General features: G+C 40.9%; 1 protein-coding gene and 1 long non-coding RNA gene across 2 annotated transcripts; both read left to right on the top strand.

The window, feature by feature from the left end:
* Positions 1-10,204: 10,204 nt before the first annotated feature.
* On the top strand, positions 10,205-11,532 carry LOC120730449. Its single transcript, XR_005695112.1, has 2 exons — positions 10,205-10,522; positions 11,259-11,532. It is a non-coding gene; the product is annotated as an uncharacterized LOC120730449 (long non-coding RNA).
* Positions 11,533-13,583: 2,051 nt separating this feature from the next.
* On the top strand, positions 13,584-22,184 carry LOC120730535 (scavenger receptor cysteine-rich type 1 protein M130-like). Its single transcript, XM_040026986.1, has 4 exons — positions 13,584-14,062; positions 19,085-19,195; positions 21,616-21,648; positions 21,760-22,184. The coding sequence occupies exons 1-4, from the start codon at positions 14,056-14,058 to the stop codon at positions 22,182-22,184; spliced, it is 576 nt and encodes a 191-aa protein (XP_039882920.1). The 5' UTR covers positions 13,584-14,055.
* Positions 22,185-22,963: the final 779 nt, after the last annotated feature.

The raw sequence follows: 22,963 nt of genomic DNA, 5'->3' as shown, positions 1-22,963 counted from the left end.
ACATAGCTCCCTGTAGCATTTCAAACTAACAAATTATTTCATTATAGTAATGGATGCTAATTTGTGTTCTCTGCACTGTGAAGATCATATGTGATGCTGCCAACATGATCACAAATGTGGAAGCCAACTGCTCAGCCTCTGTGAGTGGTGGTGGTGGAGGACCCCCACCTGTTTTTCGGGCCTCCGCTTTTTTTTTCTGTTGGCTATAATGGGTCACATTTGAGCATACAGAGTAAGCAAATATGTACTTGTAATGTGCTCAGATAATTTCAATAAGTGCTTACAGAGGGGAAATTAATGTAGCCTCTAACTGCAATTGATTGACATCGGACAAACAGACCAAGCACTATGGCTCATAATACAATTACACCTTACCTGTTTGGACTATATTTTTATATTTCATTTTTACTTGCTGCCAGGAACGTTTGGGGCCTGTTGGGTTGCACCTGCGCTCACATCACATCACAAAATAAAATGTATAAAATGAAATATAATAAAATAATGTGTTAAATGGGTGGAAATCCCTAGATCAATGTTTAAATTAACACTCACGCATTGACTCTGTCGGCTTTGTTTTGCCATGCATGCTCCCTTTCTTTTGCAGCTGAGGCTGTGTTACTTTTTTTCCGCGGAATTTGCGTGTTATCGGCATATGCTGCCATCAGAATTTCGGCCTCAAGCGCTGTAAAATACATTGACCGCGCCTTCTTTCCCTCCGTCTCCATGGTGACTCACTTAATCTGTGCTCCACTAATCAGGGCTTTATGTATCCTCGTGCGCGCGCTTAACTTGGGGTTAAAGCAACTCCGCGTTGACTGAACTAATTGTTATCAGCCTTTCTGAAACCGAATATTCCGAGTTGGAAAGTTCGGGGTTACTCAACCGTGGGTGTCGTTTTTCACTCTGAGTTTTCTAAACCGGCTTCCTGAAATAGGGCCCAGGGCCGGCAGCGACGCTAAACTTTATTTGTTACTGTGAGTCACCTCAGCCCCGTTTAACACTTTTGATACTAAGGTAATTTAGATGATTTAGGATGAGTCGACACAGTGAAATATGTGGTGATATATGTCACTTCCATCATCTTTCATCAGTGACTTAAATTAAAACCCTCATCTTGTTTTTCTTTGCCTGACATGATCCACAGTCAGCTTTGTTTAGTGAAAAAAATTTATGAAACATTTTCATAAACTATTATTCAATACTGGAAAGTTCAGTAAACTTTACTTGAAATTAGGTTTAATCCCCTGTAAAATGTGATGTGTAGAAAAATGTTGTCTTTAGTTTTAAGAGTAATGCACAGGAACATCTCTATGTTTCAGCAATTCTTCTAAGTCCATAGCCTGAAATCACAGCCAAATACGGTGTTCACAAGAATGAACTTTTAGAACTTACAGATAGGCCTGTGTGCCACAAAACATTACTGCAAAGATGAGAACACTTCCCTCTGAGTGACATTTAACAATACACTGACTTGTTTTTCAGCTTCACTCATAGGCAGGATGTTTTTAATTTTAGTGATACTGATCAGACAAGAGGAAGCAGTCCAGGTTGGAGGTTCACTTAAAGCACTTAAGTAAGTAAATGTACACAGTGGTCCTATCGACATGCTCATTCAAGACAGTGAACGTGGACAATATGTCCTCATTTTCTTAACAAAAAGTCATTGTTACACACAGGTGCAACATAAAAGTGATGCACGTAAACTGATTTGTACATTTATCATTTCATGTTCTCTTTAAAATCCACCAAGTCAACAGTAAACAGCTGACGGTTAGCTTTAGGGTTGGGTGTGACTTAAGTCACAAGGTAAAAAAGGGAGATTTTCAGAAACTAGAACTTTGATTTTAAACTGAGTCTAAGATATTTTGGCAACTTCTATTTGAGTTTAATAAACCCAACCACTTCCCCTAAACCTATCAAATACCTGGTGGATGTGAAAAGGTTATTTACGCAATCATATACTGATATATGACCCTGGGAAACATAGTCATGATTGCATTCACATTCAACTTAACCCAAAGAAATGGGTTAGGTGCTTCTTTTGTGGTTCGGACGCCTTCTGACATTTCTTTGGAGGTGGAGGAACACCAAAGTAATTGCTTAAAGGAGCTTCTTCGACATCTTTAAGAGTTCTAAACAAATGTCTGTCCTCCTCCAGAAAATCTTATGTACGCAAACGCACGTTGCAACTTCTTATCTTGTGGGCGTCTTTTATTTTGACAGCGCATGTGCACCTGCGGACCACTTATGTGCAGCCCTGTCTATAACTACCTAAGTTATTTAAAAATTATTATCATTTAATTTACCCCCCTTTCCCAGCATCTTCACACTAATAACCCTGCACTTTGAAAAATTACCTGCAGGTGTGTCAAACATCAGCTTTTCTGTAAGTTGGCCATATAAGCAGGTTGGCATGCCACGAATCAAAACAGCAGAAACAGAAAAAAAACTCTTCAGTCCAACTCCAGACTTGTTTTATCGACTGCCTGATTTACACTGTTTTAAGTTTTGTGTGTTTACATTTAATAGTAACTTATATTTGTATCTGTTCATCATCCTGTGTGGCACCTGAGGGTCCAGACCACCGGTCAGAAGAAACCCAACTGATCCTTCTCCTGGAACCCTGAACTGGACATTAGTGTGGTTATCAGAGTAAAACAGTGAACATCATCCTGAGCTGCACTGTGGTTTCTTAGCAAGCGTTATCACTCGTAGCTGAAATGAGCTGTAATCCGATAAGAGCATCTCAGTGAGGTTGTCATGGTAACTCAATGGCAGCAACAGTGACGTTCAGGTGGGACCCTTCTGTGTGGATTTTCGATGTTTTTCCCTGTGCTTGTCCTGGTTCCTTCCGGAGCTCCGGTTGCTCCTGCATTGAAGGTCGTGCTGGGTCACTGCTGCCGGTGTGACTCCAGGATACGCTCACATCAAACATTCTTAATCTCAAGCGTTTCAATTCCTGTTTAATGGAGAGGTTAAAAACCACAGCCCTGTAATCTGACAGCAGCTTCTTATCAAATTACAGGTTATCATCAATTTTCTTTAGAAAATCTCCAAATACAAACTTTATCTTTATGTTTTTTCCAACAGGAACAGAACTGTGAACCAGCAGAAACCAGAAACAGATGAAACTGCTCTGCCTCACTGACCCCTCATGACGAGGTCTGACTAAAGCGGGCTAATATTTCATGTGCTGCACGTGAGCATCTTTCTGTGTGAAGGAAATGAGACAAGTTTTTCTTCATTTAAATATTCTGCAGTTTCTATAAAAAGGCTGTGCGATCATTTTCAGTGGAGTGAAACTCAGGGAATAAAGTAAAATAAATAAATAAAATGATGGATTATAAGAGAACTAAAACCAAGAAAGGCAAAGATTAGAATTAGGAAAACTAAATGAGGCATAAAATAGAACCTTGAATGATGTGAATGAAGAACAAACCATGCAGAAAATATAATAATAACTAATGACTAAAAAACATGCTTATGGATAACAGGTTGTTTTGTCAGAGGTCTAGGCGTTCACTTTCAGTGGGTGGAGTTCCTGTCCTGACGTCTTGATGCATTCTCAATCATCCAGGAACCCCTTTTGGGTTCCTGTCCTGACTGTGATAACAGAGCTCTCTGCATATCAGTCATGCTCATCCTCCTCACACACACTCACACATTCACACATTCACACACACACACACACACACACACACACACACACACACACACACACACACACACACACACACACACACACACACTGTTTAAATAAAAGAAGTGCTACATTAAAAACAAATCATCAGATCCAGAAACTGTGTTCACTCCGCAGTTACAGAGGAAGAAGGAAGATTTCATCTAGTTGTTAGCACACAGTTTCAAGACCTGCATTACGGTGCACACTTGTGTATTTGTGAACTTTTACCTAGCATGCATATACCACTAAAACAATACCATCAGTAGGGTTAAACAGTTATAAAGTGCTTGTAGCTTAGGCGATAGAGCAGGTGATCTATTTATCTTAATGTTGGCGGTTTGATCCCCGGCTGCTCTGTCTGCATGCCAAATATCCTTGGGCAACATACTAATCCCGAATTGCTTTCTGATGCATGAATCAGAGTTTGAATATTAGATAGTAGGAAGTGCTGGTATGAAAGAGTCATGTTGTATAACACCAGTGATTTGAATACCACAATGTGAATGTCACTGCTGATTATACACAGCCCTTTTCTGGCTTGCTGCAGCATAATAATGCACCATATTACAAAGGAAAAATCCATCCATCCATTCCGCTTATCCTTTTCAGGGTCGTGGGGGTCGCTGGAGCCTATCCCAGCTGTCATAGGGCGAGAGGCAGGGTACACCCTGGACAGGTCGCCAGTCTGTCGCAGGGCTAACACACAGGGACAGACAACCATTCGCACTCACACTCACTCCTGCATTCACACCTATGAGCAATTTGGATTAATCAATTAACCTATCCCCACTATGGAAAAAATCCAGTTTGGCTAAAATAACAGGTATCTGGCTTCTCTAGTCACCCAGACAGTTCTCACTCCCAAGATGTATGCTGAGATTTTGTCAAAGCCACGGGCATAAAGATATGTATAACATCAGGTGTTGTAAACGCTTGTATCCATTCTTCCTACTATATGCCATTTTTCTTGGGAAACAATCCAGGTAGTAAAAATGATTAAAATGGGGAAATGAGTGCACCTGAAAGGTGGGAACAGCCAATGTTTCAGTTAAGTCTCTCTCCATTTGTTTGTACATCCGTTTGTTTTGTTTTGTCATTCTCACACCCCACTGTATTTTGGTTTAAACAGAACTGAATAATTAAACTTTTTTTCTTTTTTTTGAGTTACAGGGAGGCTGGAGCCTATCCAGGCTGTCTGTCGCTGCCTCTTAAGTTCCAAAACAGAAAAATAGTCCACGAAAAGGCCGTGGGTGGCAACAGGTGGTTTGTTTCAGAACACACTTCTGACTTCTTTGAAAATATATGGCGTTTATTTCGTGGTAAAATACAAAGAAAAAAATCAACCCAATAATGTCTTACAACTTAAACATAAACGAAAGTTAATTTGATTATATTTCAAAAAGTGGTCAACAAATCATTTTAAACCCTTGTCCCAACTGACATTTGTTAAACAAAAAAAACCAAAACATTTCCACCACACCCCCTAGTGTGCTCTTAATCCCTTAATTAATGGGAGGGTCCAAAAGTTACCAAACTAACCACTTTTCCAAAACTTTCCCAAAAGTAAAATTAATTACAGACTGACAAAGCAAACTAGGATATTCTTATTGTATTAAAGAAAAATCAAAAATAGATACAAATTGTTTCATAAAAATTCAACAAAAATAGCCACAACACTGTCCTAGGGTAAGAGACCAGGCGCATACTTACAAGTCACTAGTGGCTGGGCTAATGCAGAGTGATGGACAGCCACTTACACCCACATGTATATGTACAGCCAAATTGGACCAGAGCCATACTGATATATCAGTCATCTGTGTCAATATTTATACCAGCTGATGAATGAAACTTCAAAAAGTAAAGCGGAGGGAGCAGAAACACCCTTCACGCATGTTTTGAGTTTTGACACTGCATAGTTTGTCCACTAGAGGGCGCTCTGCTCAGATGGGCTGGTTGTTGCAGGGCGTAAAAGACTAATTCATAACTTGCTGTGGGAATTATAAACAAGATTATTTTTAAGCTTCATTGTCATCAGTTTTGTGAGGATGAGTAAATAACTATACATAACAAATGTTTGGGAAATATGTTTTGTGTGTCTGAAAGCAAATAAATATTAAAAAAAATACTCAATATTGTCTAGTATCAGTCTAAAAAGTCCCACATTGGTCGGGCTCTAATTTAGAATCCCCATAAACCTAACAAGCATGTCGTAGTACTCTAGGAGAAGGCTGGAGCGCTTGGGGAAACTTCTACAGGAAACTCTACACAGAAAGACACCCCTCCCACCCCCCGACCAGTTCGCAGATCTGAACCCAGTGCTGAGGCAAGAGTACTGATCACCGCATCACTTATATGTTTTTCTCCTTACTCAGTAAGGCAAGGAGATGAGTCCCAGGTGGACTCTTGCTTTAGATGTCAAATGCCCAGCATCCACCTGACATGACCTCCTCAGGAGAGGTTGTCAGGAGAGAAGTGACTGGAATGGTACACCTGTCAATCTACAATTCAGGTGTCCTAAGATGAACTCAGAAAGGACACGAACCTCCCCTGAAGAACAAGAAGGGCAAAAACTTGCTTGGTCTTGATTTCCAGTATGAATATGAATGAATGAATATGAATGCAGTGGATAAATCTGGAGAAATTATGCGATGCAATCATGTCTACATGGGGCAGAAGCTCAAAGGAATCTTTCTAATGACTTGTAGAGGTAAAAAAGAAAAAAAAAAAGTAGATTTTACCCAGTATCATTGTTTAGATGAACTTTTGACAACTCTGATAAGGTTTTAAGGTTTACTGACATAACAGGAGAAACCATAGAAACCTTCGTTTTTTTTTCTCACTGTAATAAAAATAATTGCGTAAAGCCATCCTCTGAGTGCTGATCTGATTTGTTTGCAGTCATTAAATTAATCTGCTAATGACTGCTTTAAAGATTTATCTACAGTGACATTGCTAAAAAGCACCTTGAAGTTTGATCTGCTGTCATTTAGGAACAGCAGTAACATCAACTAGATTTTCCATCGTCCGTAAATGTCACTGATGTGTATCACAACTGAACAGGGGGGCGAGGTGGGGGTGTTTTATGACTTTGACACCGTTAGAGTAATGTCAGATCTGTCTTTGTCTGGGCTGCGTCTTCATGTGTGTTCTAGCTGAATATGTAAAGAAAGAGACAGCAGAGGGTGAGAGGACGTCTGCTTGCTTTCTCCACAAGTGTAAATCCTATGTTTCTTTAGTCACTGGATTTTTGCATAGAAACCTTTTGATACTCTGACAATTGAATGTTCTCATTTTTTTCCCCCAAGCAGCATATTAATGGACAGAGCATCAGTCCTTACTGTTTGCAAGCATACATCACTGTAAATCACTGCATTTCACCTGCTTTGGTACTAATGACAGTGAAAACAGGTGCACTGGAGAGGCAACAAACAGGCGACTCCCAAAAAGTGATTTTTCTAAAGAACAGCACAACAGAGAGGCCTCCCAGTGGCGTCCGCTCTGTTCACAAATAAGAGCAAAAATGAGGTGTAAGAACATTTTGTCCAATTTAAATACAGCACTGTTTTGTTCTCTAACAGATCATTATGAGCCTTTGGTAGGGACAGTGGCTGATATTCAGATTATTAACAAGAAAATATTTAACTTTTATTGTTTCCTCTGGTTGAGAAGTTTATGGAATTAATTGGAGTCAGAGCTGATACAAATGTGGGGCCGGGGGGGCGCTGCTGCGCTGGGCCCCGGTCTGGATGGGCCTGGGCCCCCTTTCCCTGGCGGGTCGCGGAGTATGGGAGTGCCTACTGGGGTCAGCGGGGGAGCTGGCCCCAGGGAGGGGTCACCTGCCCCTCCCTTCCTTCCCTCCCCATCTCCAGCTGCCTCCCTCTTCCCGCTCCACCACAACCACCCACACATGTAGGGCCTTGGAGTAGGGGTATGTCACCAGGGTGCAGAGGAGGCTACCCCCCCCCGTCCCCTTCTGGCTGCCTCTGCCTCAATTTTATCCCACAACTTAGACATTCACATTACTCACACTCTCATTACGCATACATATAGGATCTTGGGGGTGGGCACGATACACGGAGTCAGAATTACCATCAGGGTGTACACCTCACCCCTGGCGTCGTTGCCCACCTCTCAATTTTGAATACACGTAGACATTGAGGGCTAGCAGGAGGGACTATGCGCTTACCTGCTGCTCTCTGGCAGGTAGCTCCATGCCCTCCTGGGTTTTAATTGCACCTTAGAACACACATGCATCAACACTACAATGAGCGGGTGGAGGGAGGTTTGGAGTCTTCTCTCACCCCCGTTCTCTGCGGCCTGCTGGAGCGGGGGGGGCTAGGAGGAGGAGTTGGCCGTCCGACTGCGGTCTGGAGTGTGGGGCCTCCCTGCTGCTGCGGAGTCGGGGCGGTCTGCCTCTCCCCACCGCAGGGAAAAGGGTAACACCACCTGGGTCTGGGTGCAGTTCCCCCCTCCAGGGGCAAGGGTACCTAGACCCGGTTCGTAGAGTACGCTTGGGGAGTGTGACCGTGTGTACAGCGTCTCTTTATGTCTGTCTCCATGTTGGTTGAGTGTGGAGTAAGTGCATATGAGAGCATGAGGGTGGGAATGGATGTTTGTGTCTGTGTGTGCCTGTATGTCTGTGTCTATATGTCAGGTTGGGTATCAGACGCCACCTCTCTGGGGACATCTCAGGCCCTCCAAGGTTTGGAGGCCTATCTCCACCCACCACCACTTCCCCTGCCAGTGGCGGACTCCCTCAGGTGTCGGTGCGTTGGTGGTTCTTTGTGTCTGGGGGTGGGCGTCCGGGTACACACTGGCTCACTCCTTGGCGGCCGCTTATCGGGGCCTGGAGCCTGGGGCTCGCTCGGGCCACTTCGGAGGTGGGGTGCCCCCGGCCTCTCGGCCTGGGGCTCGGTCACTCAGGCACAGCTGGCTGCCGGCGGAGCTCACGGGCGCGTCACTGCAACTCCCCCTGGCTTCTGCTCTGCGGCTGCTGAGTGAGCCCTCATCTGGGACTCTCCTCAGCTCTTACTGGGACAGTGGCGCGGCTGCCCCTCTGTTGGTCTTCCTTGGTCTCTTGTGTTCTGGGGGCCTCTGGATGTCTGGAGTTTTGATCTCCTCCATACCTGCTTCATGCCTTGGAGGACGGGGCTGTGGCCCCCCCACACCCTCTAGCAGATTATTACATGAAGGAACCTTTGGAATGCAAGCATGCTGATCCACACAGGTATGCACATAGGTGTACACACGGGTATTCACAGACGCGGACTACAGCTTTCTTGGCTGCTGCCTCAAAGCACATTGTGCGCTGTCTATCTTGCGTGCTGCACAATATCGTTTATTATTTAGTATCTACTGATATCTACTGCTAGCTAGTTTATTGTGATGGTGCCGTTTTTTTTTATTTATTATGTTGCTCTTTGTTGTTTGCTTTCTCTTCTGTTTTTTTTCTCCATACAGGTGACCCAGGAGTTTTGTTCTTTTTTTTTTTTTTTTTTTTTTCTTTCTTCCCCCCCTTCTCACCGTCTCTTCTCCCATTTGGTTTTCTTTCTCTCCCTCTCTTTCTTTCATTCTTTCTCCCTGTCCTATCTTCCAGTCATGTCTGTCCCATTTGTAGCAACTGAAAATAAAATAAATTCATAATTATAATAAAGGTCAATCAAATGGACCAATATGGCAAGGCCATGACGATCCACTTGGTAAAATAAATCCGCTTGGCATCTTTCTTGGCCTTAAGACAACAATTCTGATGGCTATAGATCCAAACGGGACACAAAAAAAAAAAAAAAAAAAAAAAAGAGCTGATACAAATGGCTTCTTGCAACGCTCAGTTAAATCAGCAAATCCACTGAACAATCAGCTGCTATGTAATATTTTTGTTTAGCTAAAAAAAAAATATCAAGGAGAGATAAAAAGATAATAGATTATTTTGCCTTGAAGATGGAGCGAGTGATGTTTTGCTCATATAAAGCCACAATTCTAAAGCCTGCATATGACAGTTCAAAGATGAGTTTCTTTGAATGTCAGTGGAAGATGCAAACAAAGATGACGCTGCCTTGACGGTCGGCATGTAGAACGCAAAACTGAGAAAATGAATGTCCTTGAGAACTGTGCAACAAAAAAAACAAAAACAAAATGACAATTGACTGCACTCCTAGAAAAGTTGCAAAGAAGCATTAACAGTGCGGTAAATCTCAAACAACCAGCAGTGAGCAACTGTAATATGAAGTTGAACCAGTCTTGATAACTACACCCTGTCAGCCATCAAGACAAGCTGAACTCTCTGTTTTAAGCATTCTTTAAGCTATCTCAATACAAAACATCCACCCTCCATCTGTCATTCATATTTTATGAAAACCCATAAATTTACCAATAACCTCAGAATAAAAGCGGTATGATCTTTGAAAAAGGTCAGAAGGATGTAGTGTCCTTTACATGCCTTTTATTATGTTTGCACTGTGTGTTTCTTTCTAAGATATCATTGATTTTTAAAGTTGTCCCTGTCAAACAAAGCACCTCTCTGTTCTTGTTCTCATGCCGCGTAGTGCTCATGCATTGAAAATGTCTGCAAATCCTCAGATTGTGGTAGTATGTGTGCATTGTTAAGTGAATGCAAGTCAGCTGGTTGGAGTTTGAGGGTGCAGCTGTCTCTGGAACCGGCTGGCCATTAGTGATAATGTTTTCCCCTACTACTCACCAACGTTGCTTCTGGAATGACCTAAGGGAAGCTCCTCAGGGACATTGTGAGTGGAGTTAATTACATCATCAAGTATTATATCAGATTAAACTTGCCAACCATGTGACAGACTAGAAGAAGACTCAATCTCACTGTTTAAAAAGGTTCTTACTCAATTTATTACCCTCTAAATGTTTAATGTATACATCTCTTTTACTCTGTGTAAATGACATTAAGCCAGTGCTGTGAGAAAGTTTTTGCCCCTTTCTTGGTTTTGAAAACACCTAAATTTTATGGTTCCAGCTTTTAAATATAATGTAATGTAAATGATCTCTGCCTTTCAGTAATTTTGATAAATCTAGAAATTTGCACTGTTCATTGAAAAGGTGTCATTTTGAGCTTAGAGTAGACTCAGTTAAACCATTTGTGCCATCAATCAGAGCTGTGAAATCACAATTTAGTTTAGATATAGCCTCCAGGTGTGAAAAGAGTCTCTGTAAAAGGGTCAAATGTTTAATTTTTCATTTTGTCACAGAAAAACTTTGTTCGGTTTGGTTTAATTATAGGTAGGAAGGAAGGGCCACACAACATCCATTTGGGTAGTTACCCGCGTTTATGTCTGCATAAATTAGGTACCATAAACTGTATGCTTACATCTCCAACATGTCAACACTAACTAATCCAAACAAATTCTAAGTTTTCATGTTCGTCTCTAAAGATGTAGACAACCTTAAATGAATTATGATGGATCTACAGTTATATAAAAGAGATGCTGCTTTTTCTACTGTAAGCATGTTTTAGAATAAAACTGAAGAGATGTTGAGAGAGAGTGATGTTTGTAAAAAAGTCATTAAGACAGATAAAGAGCACTAACCCACCTGTTTATTCATGAATATGTAGATAAAGGGATTGATGACAGTGGACAATTTGGCCAGCAGTGACGGCATGATGGTCGCCTCTGGTGTCAAAAGATCATGCGGGCCGAAGGTTGCAAGCAGAGCTGCCACACCATAGGGCAGCCAGCAGACCAGGTAGCATACCACCATTGTGACAACCATCACCAGCACCCGCTGTTCTCTGCGACGGGTCACCACTGAACTCACGCTGCGGACCTGACAAAGAGGAAAAGACACTTTACTGATCTACTGTCATGATGCCAAAAAAAAAAAAACAGTGGTGCTGCAATTTCAGCAGCTTGTAGACTTTTCTCCCCCAACAGTGGCTTTAAACTCTGCTTTATTATTCCCTACATGTCTGTGCCTCCCTGACCAGTTATAAAGCTGCCATACCTCCCCTCCAAAAGCACAACTCAGAGCTGACTTGTGTAAAAACACACCTTAAACCAGAATGCAAACATTAGTTTTCAAAAACCAAAACACCTGATGCACAATAACCTAAGACCATAAATGCAGGCAGCAGCGCAATGAACATCAAATAATTCAATCAATTGGCGGGACCCACAGAGGCCTAGAGCAGTAAAAGCAATATTCTTTTAGCAACAACAGAGACTAATCTGTATGGTTTAATACGCTGGAAATCATAAATAAATAATTTCTATCATACATAAAAGAAGATGAGATTTTACTCAGGTAAGGAAAGAAAAAGGAGAAAACATCATAAAAAGTTACTTTTTTCTTTTTTCCCCATTTAATTTTCATCAAACTGAATTTTCAAGGTGGGTTTACAAACTCACAAGAAAAGAAAGAAGACGTCCTCAGACTGAGAGTGCTTGGAGATCAGTAAGATTTTTATTTAATCTAATGAATAATTAAGTGTTCATATTCTTCTCAGTATCTAGATTTATACTTATTTTGTTGATGAAACCTTAAAAAAACAACAACACAAGTATGGCTTTCTTGTGTTAGTGAGTTTATGACGTTATCAGTTAGTGCCAGTGAACGCTTTAGTCACTGGGGTTAAATCAGAACTGAAGCATTGTCTGTGCTGTTAAATGTTAAATGGACAAACATTAAATACTGGTCTCTTGTGGCATGTAATTAATTTAAACATGGACGTCATCCAAGATGTCAACTATTTCCAGGTTTAAACCTGCACTTGGCACGCACTGGTTGTATTACAGACAACACAAATGCACTTGTGTTTAGGCACTTGTGCTTGTTTCCATTATGTGTCAACTGCTGAAATTTCAAGTAAAAAAATGAACATTTGGAGAACAAAATCACAGCTTCCACATTACTCTCAGCAAACTGTAGCCTCTCAATCCATGTGACAGCTGCTGTGTCAGCTGGACGTGGAGGATGTTTGAAGATTATTTCAAGCCTCTACCCCCTGAAGCACATTTTTAAGGCAGAGTGTGCTAGAAAAACTAAGATATGTTTGGACATGTGACAGCATCAGGTCAGACATAGCGCACAAAGTGTCACACGATCAAGGACATGTTCCATCACATTGCTGGGTTGACGGTTGGAGTTTGCATACAAGCAGAATGTGTGAGCATCTCTAGCTTTTCTTTGGAAATGATGAATCTGAACTAAGTTATAGATCTTAAGTAGAATGATAAGTAAAACATGGGTGTCAAAGGCTCCTAGGTAACTCATATCAAAGTACACAGCAGTGGACAGAAGCTCAAGACTTTCCCTGATGAGTTTTTGCAGGAATCAAAATCTCATCAGTACTAAGCTGAACAAACATTTGCCATATTTCATGCCTGAGAGATTTAAAGCATGTCCTACAGACCTCATCTGGTTGAAAGAAGAGTACATCTGGATCTTCTCTGTAAATAAATATTGTCTAATGTTATGAATATAAATGATTTTTAGTTAGTTAGTTAGTTTGAACTAGTCTCAAAGTAAAAAGTGTTTGTACTGTGACACAAAGGGCAAAATTGCAATTCAGTCCTTCTGGTCATTTGTCCCAGACAAAAGCAATTCAACAAGCAGTCTATGCATCCGTAATTCCTGAATGGAAGGAAAGTCCAGACCTTACTGTCCAATATACTGAAGGAGCTGAAGGATGAATGAGATTAAATGTGTACAGTTGTATGCAGAGCAGAAGGTTCAGTGTGCATCCTGAATCTTAAGTCTGCAACTCTTCACAAGGAGGAGATGAAAAGTTCTTGCCAGCCCATAAAACTGAAACTCTAGGTAGCACAATGTTCTCATCATTTCCTAATCAAATAGATCAGTTTTTATGGACATCAACTTCATTTTTATAAAATCACCTAACAGATGACAGCACGGGGATGGAAAAAAGTATTATTAAGCAAGCTTTGCGTAAACCAGAGGGACAGATGCAGAAAGGAGTGGAGTAGTCAGATTACCAGATAAGTAAAACTGTCTAGAGGCAAAATGTACAGCTCTGTGAAAAAGCATTCTTCTTAGTTTTTATATTTCAGATAATCAAACAAAATTTAATATTAGACAAAGATAACCTGGGTAAATCCAAAATAAAGTTTTAAAATGATGATTTCATTTATTAAGGGGGAAAAAAGCCATCCAAACCTACCTGGTGCTGTGTGGAAAAGTAATTGCCCCTTAACCCTAATGACTGGCTCTGCTACCCTTGGCAACAAGAACTGCAATCAAGGAATTTGAATTAACTGACAATGAGTTTGTTGACTAATGTACCCCAAAACTTTCATTTTGGTTTTTTGTCCTGCTGCCGAACCCAAGCACCATCGAGCCTCAGGACATAAACCAGACATTATCCAGCCCCGGACTATCACACTACCACCACCATGTTTGGTATGATTTTCTTTTTATGAAATGCTGTTAGTTTGATTTTTTTTGGAAGGCTTAATTTCTGTAACAGATTAGACTTTTTCTCATCAGTCCACAGGATATTTTCTGTGAGTCTTTCTGTTCGTCTTGGTTAACGGTGGCTTTCACCTTGGATCTCTTTCTTATTGTTGAATCATGAACTCTGACCTTAACCAAGGCAGCTAATGCCTGCAGTTCTGTAGATGTTATTCTGTTGCTCATTTAACTGCATTTTGCATTTACTCGGGTCACCATTGTCTAACATCAAACTTTGTTTGATGATGTGAAACATTTAAAAGTGAGAAATACTCAGTGCTATTGAATATTCTGACCTCACATTTAGTCCTATTTTGGTAATATAAATTATTACAAAAATGCCAACTTAAAGGGGTCAACTTCAAGGGGAGGTATTAGATTTAAATTATTTGCTCTAATTGCATTGATGGATGCTTAAATTAAACATAGATTAAAGATGGTTTAAACAGGTTTAAGCAGAGATGGATAAACTCGCAAAAAATAAGGTCAGCCAAAAGCTTAGGCTTTGTGTTCTGACCTAAATGCTTTAATTTAATAGTTTAATTCTTAAAACATTAACTCAATATTTTGCTAAAGAATTGGAGACAAATAAATGAATTGAATTGAAATAGCGTGCAGACTTGTTCCCCCTTTTAGAAAGATGACAAAAATATATTAAATGGTGCACCCACCATTTAAAGTGTATGACTATTAAATTTTATCAACATTAAAAAATTAATTCGCATCACATCAAACTTTGGCAACTGTTTAATACATCTCATAAGCTGAGGGTTACATTAAGAAAGCTCCTTTTAAAGTCCTAATGGTAGTTATACAGAATCTCCTCAAAAAGACAACCCACGGTGAAATTTCCTGTCTGTTTCACCAGTTCCAAAGTATTAAATTTAACCATATTAGTAAGACTGTTACACATAAAGCAAGCCAATGGTTTGAACTTCCTTTCACTTTCAGTCTAAGAGTGGTGAGGTTACTCGAGGCTGTCACTCTGTTTAAAGTCATCAAGGTTGCAAAGAAGGTCTAAAAGGTCGGGGACAAGGGCACAGAGTTCCACAGGAGGCAACAGTAATGTTGCTTTTTCCACTCACTGGGGAGAAAGCTGTCGCATCCCATGTCAATTACAGTTTTGCAGACTGAGTCTGAGTTGCTCACCTTAACAGTGAATGACTTGCAAAACAGCTCTACTTGCTTTATCTGCAAAGCTTCTGCTGAGGTGTTTTTCAATGCTGCTACCAAATATAACCTGCTATTACTGGAGGGATCTTCTCTTTTGGTCATTTGTTTACATTCAGTGCCAGTACGTACACTCTACTCTTTCATCGCTATGTTTGTCATTTTAGCTTATTTTAAAGCCTCCTTTCTACTTTCTTTTTCAGTCGTGACTGGTAATCATGGGTACCTACTACTCTTTTTCTTGTCTCTTCATTCTGAATAAGAGAAAAAACTGGAATCCAATAGCTTAATTTGCATTCAATAGCCAATTCTTGCCTTCTGCTGGAGGCCTCTCTATCTGTTGTGTTAAATGAAGAGAAACAAACATGTCTTTCATTTCGTTTTCTCCTTTCTTTCTCAGCCACTCCCATTGCTCTGACTGACACAGCCACATAGACATCTCCAGATAGTCTGTGGAGATGCATTTCATCGCCTTCCTCTCGTCAGTCATGTGTCACATTGTGCTTTTTGTTTTTGTTTGATTTGAGGTGCAATATAACTTTATTCTCATAGAATGTCAATCAAAATTTGATCCAAGATGATCGTCATGTTTTTTTTTTTTCAAGCTAAAATAATTGTGCTTGCCTTTGCATGTTTGCAGACTGAGATTCGGAGTTATTTTTAGTAGTAGCACCTGTAGTATCAGTTTATAAACCTGTGCATCAGCAATCAACCAAAAGTAACCTAATAATAGAATAAAATCTATATAGGCAGAAAACAACAAGTACATTTAAAAAAATATATTGATATATATCATTATGATAATTAATGCATAAAGATTTGATGACAAGTCTTTGTGGTACTTCACACACAAAAGCTCCGTCAGCTGAAAAGTATACACCAGGTTCTTGCAGTACACGTATTCTTAAAGAAGCTTTAAGGCTAAGAAACAGAAACATTTTAATAAATATGTTTGAAATCTCTGACGGGCCCCATGAATAAAACAGATACTTTGCTGACTTTGTTTTTCTGCCAGTGAATGGGAGTAGTGCATTTCAGTAGATTCTCATTTTTTTTTCAAGGTTTAACATATCAGCTGTCAGTGTTGTGTGCTGCAATAGAAAACAGCGAAGTGTTTACAGAACCAGGATGCTGTGTTTGTTAAACCAAGAGCGCTTTAGTTATGAGATTGTTTTAGAATGGGGAACACTTTCTGATTAATTTCACTTAATTTAGCTACTTGGGGATTAAACTATTTTTATTACATATTATCAGGCACATTAAGACTATGAAGGGAGAATGATGGTTTTTGTTCTTTAATTAGTGGCAAAATTAACCAGCTTTAAACTGCATCTTTAGCCACTTTGTTAGCAGTTTGTCTTTAAAACCCCCCCCACATTTATTCATATAATTATGTAGCTTAATCTGTGAAAAATGCCACAGATAATACAGTTTGACTGGCATTAAACGGTATTTCTGCACCAACAAGGTGATTCCCAAAGAACTATTGGTTATTGTCCACTTGACATCTCTCAACATGGTGTGGAGAGAGTTTAAAGAAGTCTGAAGAAATTGAGTGGAAGCTCTGTCATGGTTAGGGGCTGCATTTCAGCCAGTGGTACTGGCGATACTGGAAAATTGAAAGAATTATGAACATAGAAAAGGCCTGCCATGCAATATCAACTGGCAACAGAATTTGCCTCCCCAGATTTCAACATTATTAAAGCAGTGTTGGATCATCTTGACAGATAAGAGAATAAAAAGCAGGCAATATCCAAAAAAAGAGCTTTGAATGCATCACACCAGTTGCACCTTGCTGCTGTCTGTGAAGGTTGTATAACGTCACATCAGTCACACAGATTAGAAACGCGCTGCTGTCACACCCGTCACACTGCCCGTCACACCTGTCACACCGTGCTGCCTGCGCGGTTTAACTGGCAGCTTGGTTTAACGGGTATTACAGTTTCACGGGTAGTGTGTTTTCACGGGCAGCGCGGTTTAACAGGTAGCGCGGTTTAACGGGCAGCATGGTTTCACGGGTACCACACTGTCATGGGTAGCGCGGTTTGTCACACCCGTCAAACTGCGCTGTCTATGAAGGGGTATGTTGTTTGTGTGAACTGACCATGTGAGATCCTCCGCCAGATGTACAGCTAGGAAACGGAAGCTGTTCAATCTTTCCACAGCAGCGCTGTTGATGGTGATCGGGTATGTGCTTTACTACACCTCTAGAAGGTCATGGGCGACTGTGGCTCATGGGGTTGAGAAGCGCATCTGTAACCGGACGGTCGCCAGTTCGATCCCCGGGCTCTCTGTCCTGGTCGTTGTGTCCTTGGGCAAAACACTTTACCCTACTGCCTACTGGTGTTGGCCAGAGGGGCCGATGGCGCGATATGGCAGCCTCGCTTCTGTCAGTCTGCCCCAGGGCAGCTGTGGCTACAACTGTAGCTGCCTCCACCAGTGTGTGAATGCAAGAGTGGCATTGTAAAGCGCTTTGGGTGCCTTGAAAAGCGCTATATATAAATCCAATCCATTATTATCATTAGAAGTCCACTATCATCTCTTCTGTTTTTGTGACATTGAGGGTGAGATGGTTCTCTTAGCAATAAAGTTTAAAGGCACTGAGATCCTCCTTCACAATAAAATAAGAGATACTAGTGGCCGTGCAGTCGTAGGTGTAGGGTGAGGACAGGAGAGAGCTCAGTATACACCCCTCACGTAACAACGCGCTGCCATCTGCAAAGGCTGCGTAACATCACACCAGTGACATCGGATACATAGGTCACACCTCGCTGCGGTCATACCCGTCACACTGCGCTGCGTGACGTAACACTGTGCTGTCTATGAAGGTGTATGCTGTTTGTGTGAACTGACCATGTGAGATCCTCTGCCAGATGTACAGCTAGGAAACGGAAGCTGTTCCCTCTTTACACAGCAGTGCCATTGATGGTGATTGGGGCATGTGCTCTTCTACACCTCCAGAAGTCCACTATCATTTCTTCTGGTTTTGTAATATTGAGGGTGAGTGGTAGTCTTAGCACTGGAGTAAAAAGGCACTGACATCCTCCTTGTAAACTGTCACCCACCATTGTTGTGTCATCCGCAAACTTGAGAATGAAATTTTAGATTCCAGTGGCCGTGCAGGCGTAGGTGTAGAGTGAGGACAGGAGAGAGTTTAGTATACGCCCCTGACGTAACACCGCGCTGCCCTCTGCTAAAGCTGCATGACTTCGCACCCGTCACATCGTGCTGTGGGACGTATACAAGTTCAGAATACACCTTTGACGTAACACCACTCTGCCGTCTGCGAAGGCAGAATGGTGTTACACCGCAACATAGCATTCACACCGGTCACCCAGTTCACACTGCGCTGCCGTCACACCTGTCACACCAGTTGCACCTTGCTGCTGTCTGCGAAGGTTGTACGACGCCACATCAGTCACACAGATTAGAAACGCGCTGCCGTCACACCTGTCACACGGTGCTGCCTGCGCATTTTAACTGGCAGCTCGGTTTAACGGGTATCACAGTATCATGGGTAGCGCGGTATAAAGTGCTTTGGGTGCTCCAGCAGAGTAGGAAAGCGTTATAAAAGCATGAGCTTTTTCCCCCTACCATTTGAAATGACCACAGGTGTTTATACCCACAGGTAAATGAACAGTTTATTATTTGTAAAAAAAAAAATTGTTTTATGGGTTATGTGATAGTTTCCAACATTGCAGACAAAAACAAACACCCAGGAAATACTGAACATGTGTCAGTGAGGTAAGGCCACTTCCTATTCATGATAAAAAAGCAAATGTGATTGGTCTCTTCCTGCAGGCAGATACTTACTGAGGACAGCAGGTTTGATGATCAGAGCAGCGAGCAGGCAGAGAGACATCTACCTGGACATGGATCACCTGCTGCTGCTGCTGCTGTTGTGGAGCTCAGGTAGGACTGGTTTAAACATCATCTGTAAGGTTTCACTGATCTGACTGGAGGATTTCACCAAATGGCAGTGAGAAAATTATATACATTATGATTTTGCTGTATGTGTGTTTGTAAGTCCCTTATCTCATCCTAGACAAGTGGACCAATCATGATGAAACTTATAAACATTGCTGAGGCCACTGTGAGTGCCAACATTATGATGTACACAAATATTTTTCATGCAATTGTATGTATTTGTACATCTGACAGGTCAAATGGTGACATTATGATTTAGAATTGTTCTGTTACATTTACCAGTATATACTGTAAATCTTCTGTCATAAGCTCATCTGATAGTGACTGTAATGCTTTGTGGACTTAATAAACCCCAAATTACATGTAGAAATAAAATTATTAAACTTCAATATTTCTAACATGTTTAGTGTTTAAACAAGCAAAACCCACATGAATGAAACACAGAGAACATTTAAACATATACTTACTAACATGAAAACCCATGAAACATTTTATTTAATCCCAATAAAGAAAAATGCATCATTCTTTATTTACCTAACCCCAAAGCAAACACCATGCATAGCACAGAGGTTTGCTGGTACATTTAAACATTTCTTTAACCAAATAGTTTATTAAAAATAACTGTAACATAAACATCAGAAATCTCAGTGTAAAATTTGGTGAAGAACTAAGTTTAAAAAATCAACACTTCATAATACGGCTTGTCACTAAGGACATAATTAAAAGGAATTTTCATGTATTTTCTTAGAAGTTACAAAGTAATTATGTTCACATAAATTGTATTATTTAAAGGTAGGGACACTAAAATAAGGGGGTAAGTCAGATTAAAAACATAAAATGTACTGTATGAATAATGAATTATTGCATTAGTCTTTATTAATGTGTAATCTTACACAACACATGAGTAATTTTTAGCATAACACCATATATTTTACAGGAAATGATAAATCATACTGTAACTAATTTTAACTGCAGCATAATTTCATGGTAATTTTGTGCAAAGACAATATTTCAGCATCATACTTTGTAAGTATGGCGTGTGGAGCGGATTAATATTGCCTTTTTATGTCTTTATTTTAAAAACTTTTTTTACATGATTAATTTGTCTTAAAGATTCTTTAAGGTTTGTTTGACGCCAGATACATTTTGTGTGTGTGTGAAGCAACTGTTTTAGATGCTGTCAAAATAAAAGTTGACATGGATGATTCATTTTCCACATACTCTTCTTGTCACTGTCACTGGCTCAGCTCCTCAGACTGCTCAGAACTCATGGGAACAGTTTAAACTTAATAAAGATGAAAGAAATCCGTCTATCACAGTTTAAAAAGACAGTTGGTAAAAACACGATCAGTAACAATTTCAGATAAGCACGTTAATTGAAGTTTTAGTGCTCAGGTTATGAAATTAACTAGACTCAAGACTTCTTTGGTTTCCAAGTCTCTATTACATGATAAAAAACGAATTATAAATTCAGATTTGAATGGGTACTTTTGTTCATTTTTCATTATTTGCATCTTTCTCTCGTAGATTTTGGCTTTACAGCACTTTGAACAGACTCACACACCAACATCACACACATACAAGCACCCATACACTCATATCTGACGATCAAAGGAAAATAACAGAAGAAACTCTGCAAAATCGGTCAATTTGAACTTAACATCAAACTGTGATGCTCCTCTCACTGTCAGGGGGATGAATGTGATGAGCCATAGAACGCAGGGTAGACAGAGTCTCTTCTCTCACAGATTCACTGCAGAAAATTCAGTTACAGGGAAATCAAGCAGCACAGCTCTGAATGGTAAATGGACTGATTCTTAGCTCTTAGTACTCAAAGCGCTGTATACAACATGCCTCATTCACCCACTCATACAAGCACTTCTAAACACAAATGCAAACTAAAGTACATTCATACACATTGATACTCCGATGAATGCATCGGAGGGCAACATGGGGTTACAATCTTGCCCAAGGATATTTGGCATGCAGACTGGGGAAGCCAAGGATCGAACCACCAACCTTCCAATCAGTAGCTGATCTGCTCTACCACCTGAGCCACAGCCACCCCACAGCCACTGAGAGCTCAGCTTTTGGCCCAAAGAACGAGGACAGCTTGTCCAGTGCTTCACATTCTACCCCTGGATGGATGTGAATGTTTCAAAGCGTATGTTTAGAAAAGTAGTTTATTGTGCAACGCTTTTAGTCCGATGTGCTGGGTAATGTAATGGATTCATGCATTCATGAATTCACCTGCCATCTACCTCCATTACTCCTGCTGCTTTTACCCATTATTGCCTCCACTCATGATCATTAAAATGCACTATTCATTCCACACATGTAGCTTGCACTTATTGATCTGGCACATTTGGCTTCAAACGGATGGCTTTCTTTGGTTTTCTCTTCAGGAGTCCAAGCTGAAGGGAAACACAACTCAACAGGTGAACAAAAAACAAAAAAATAAAATACTGACTCAGAATCAGCAGGAAAGGTAGACTTTAACATTTTCAGGAGTAAATTTCTTTATTGATGGCTCTCTGCTTTCTGTTCAGAGTCTGATGATGTCAGATTGGTGGAAGGACCCAGTTTGTGTGCTGGTACATTGGAGGTGAAACATCTGGGAGAGTGGAGACCAGTGAATGTCATTGACTGGACCCTGAAGGAAGCAGCCGTGGTCTGTGAACATCTGGACTGTGGCTCTGCTGTTGCGTTCGGATGGAAACCGCAGATGCCTGCACCTTTGTGGAAGATCAAACTTGACTGTGTTTGGTCAGGATCTACTCTGAGGGAGTGTGCAACACCAGATAATTCTTATACAGCCCTGATTCTCACCTGTTTGGGTGAGCTTATTAGTGACATAATCTATGTCATTGTGTTTGACATTAATTCAACAGTTTTCTTAGATGATGGTTTTCAGCAGCAGCATTTTTTTCTTTCTCCAGACTCTGTCAGGCTGCTGAATGGTTCCAGTTCCTGAATTGGCCTACTTTTCCATCCTGTCTCTCTAAAATCATTAGAACATTTTTTAAATAGAAGATTTTTATATAGGTTGTATGTGTAGAGCAATAATTGTTGAGTATCAGAAGAGCACAACAAAGAACTGCAGCTGTTTTGCCATCATTTGTAAAACATCAGAAATCAGTGAGAGCCTGTCCACTGTATAAAATGTAAATGTGATACTAACATGTCTCCTGTTATAAAGATGTGTTCTGTTGTTAATGATGAAGTCATGTTGAGTTGTGCTGAGTTTGAGTCAGTGAATAGTTGTTTGCTGCCATCTTTTTCTTGTGTGTCTGCTGTCTCTGATCTCTCTGTTTGATCTTCTCTGATGTCTCCAGACTCTGTCAGGCTGCTGAATGGTTCCAGTCTGTGTTCAGGCAGACTGGAGGTGAAGTCTAACCAGAGCTGGTCCTCAGTGTGTGAAGCTGACTTTGACCAGCAGGATGCAGAGGTGGTCTGTAGGGAGCTCGGCTGTGGGCCTCCTTCGGTCCTCCAGGGGGCGCGCTATGGAGAAGTGGAGGCTCCAGTGTGGAGCAAAGAGTTCCAGTGTGGAGGCCATGAGTCTGCTCTCCTGGACTGTAGAAGCTCAGGCTCAGCTAGAAACAACTGCTCACCTGGCAAAGCTGTTGGACTCACCTGCTCAGGGTAGAAGAGGAGCTGCAGCTTTGATTTGGCTTTGATTTTTTTTTTAAACTCACTTTGTTCTTTGCTGATGACTCTCTGCTTCTGTTAGAGCCCGTCAGGCTGGTGGGAGGA

This window comes from Simochromis diagramma, unplaced genomic scaffold, assembly GCF_900408965.1.
Source record: "Simochromis diagramma unplaced genomic scaffold, fSimDia1.1 OVJJ01000293.1, whole genome shotgun sequence".
NCBI classification, from domain to species: domain Eukaryota; kingdom Metazoa; phylum Chordata; class Actinopteri; order Cichliformes; family Cichlidae; genus Simochromis; species Simochromis diagramma.
Note: the sequence above shows the minus strand (reverse complement) of the source record. Positions and strands in the feature narration are given on the sequence as shown.

Coding starts and splice junctions, on each gene's coding strand:
- LOC120730535 (XM_040026986.1), top strand. Junction 19,196..21,615: donor GCTGCTGTTGTGGAGCTCAG/GTAGGACTGGTT, acceptor TTTTCTCTTCAG/GAGTCCAAGCTGAAGGGAAA. Junction 21,649..21,759: donor AGGGAAACACAACTCAACAG/GTGAACAAAAAA, acceptor CTTTCTGTTCAG/AGTCTGATGATGTCAGATTG.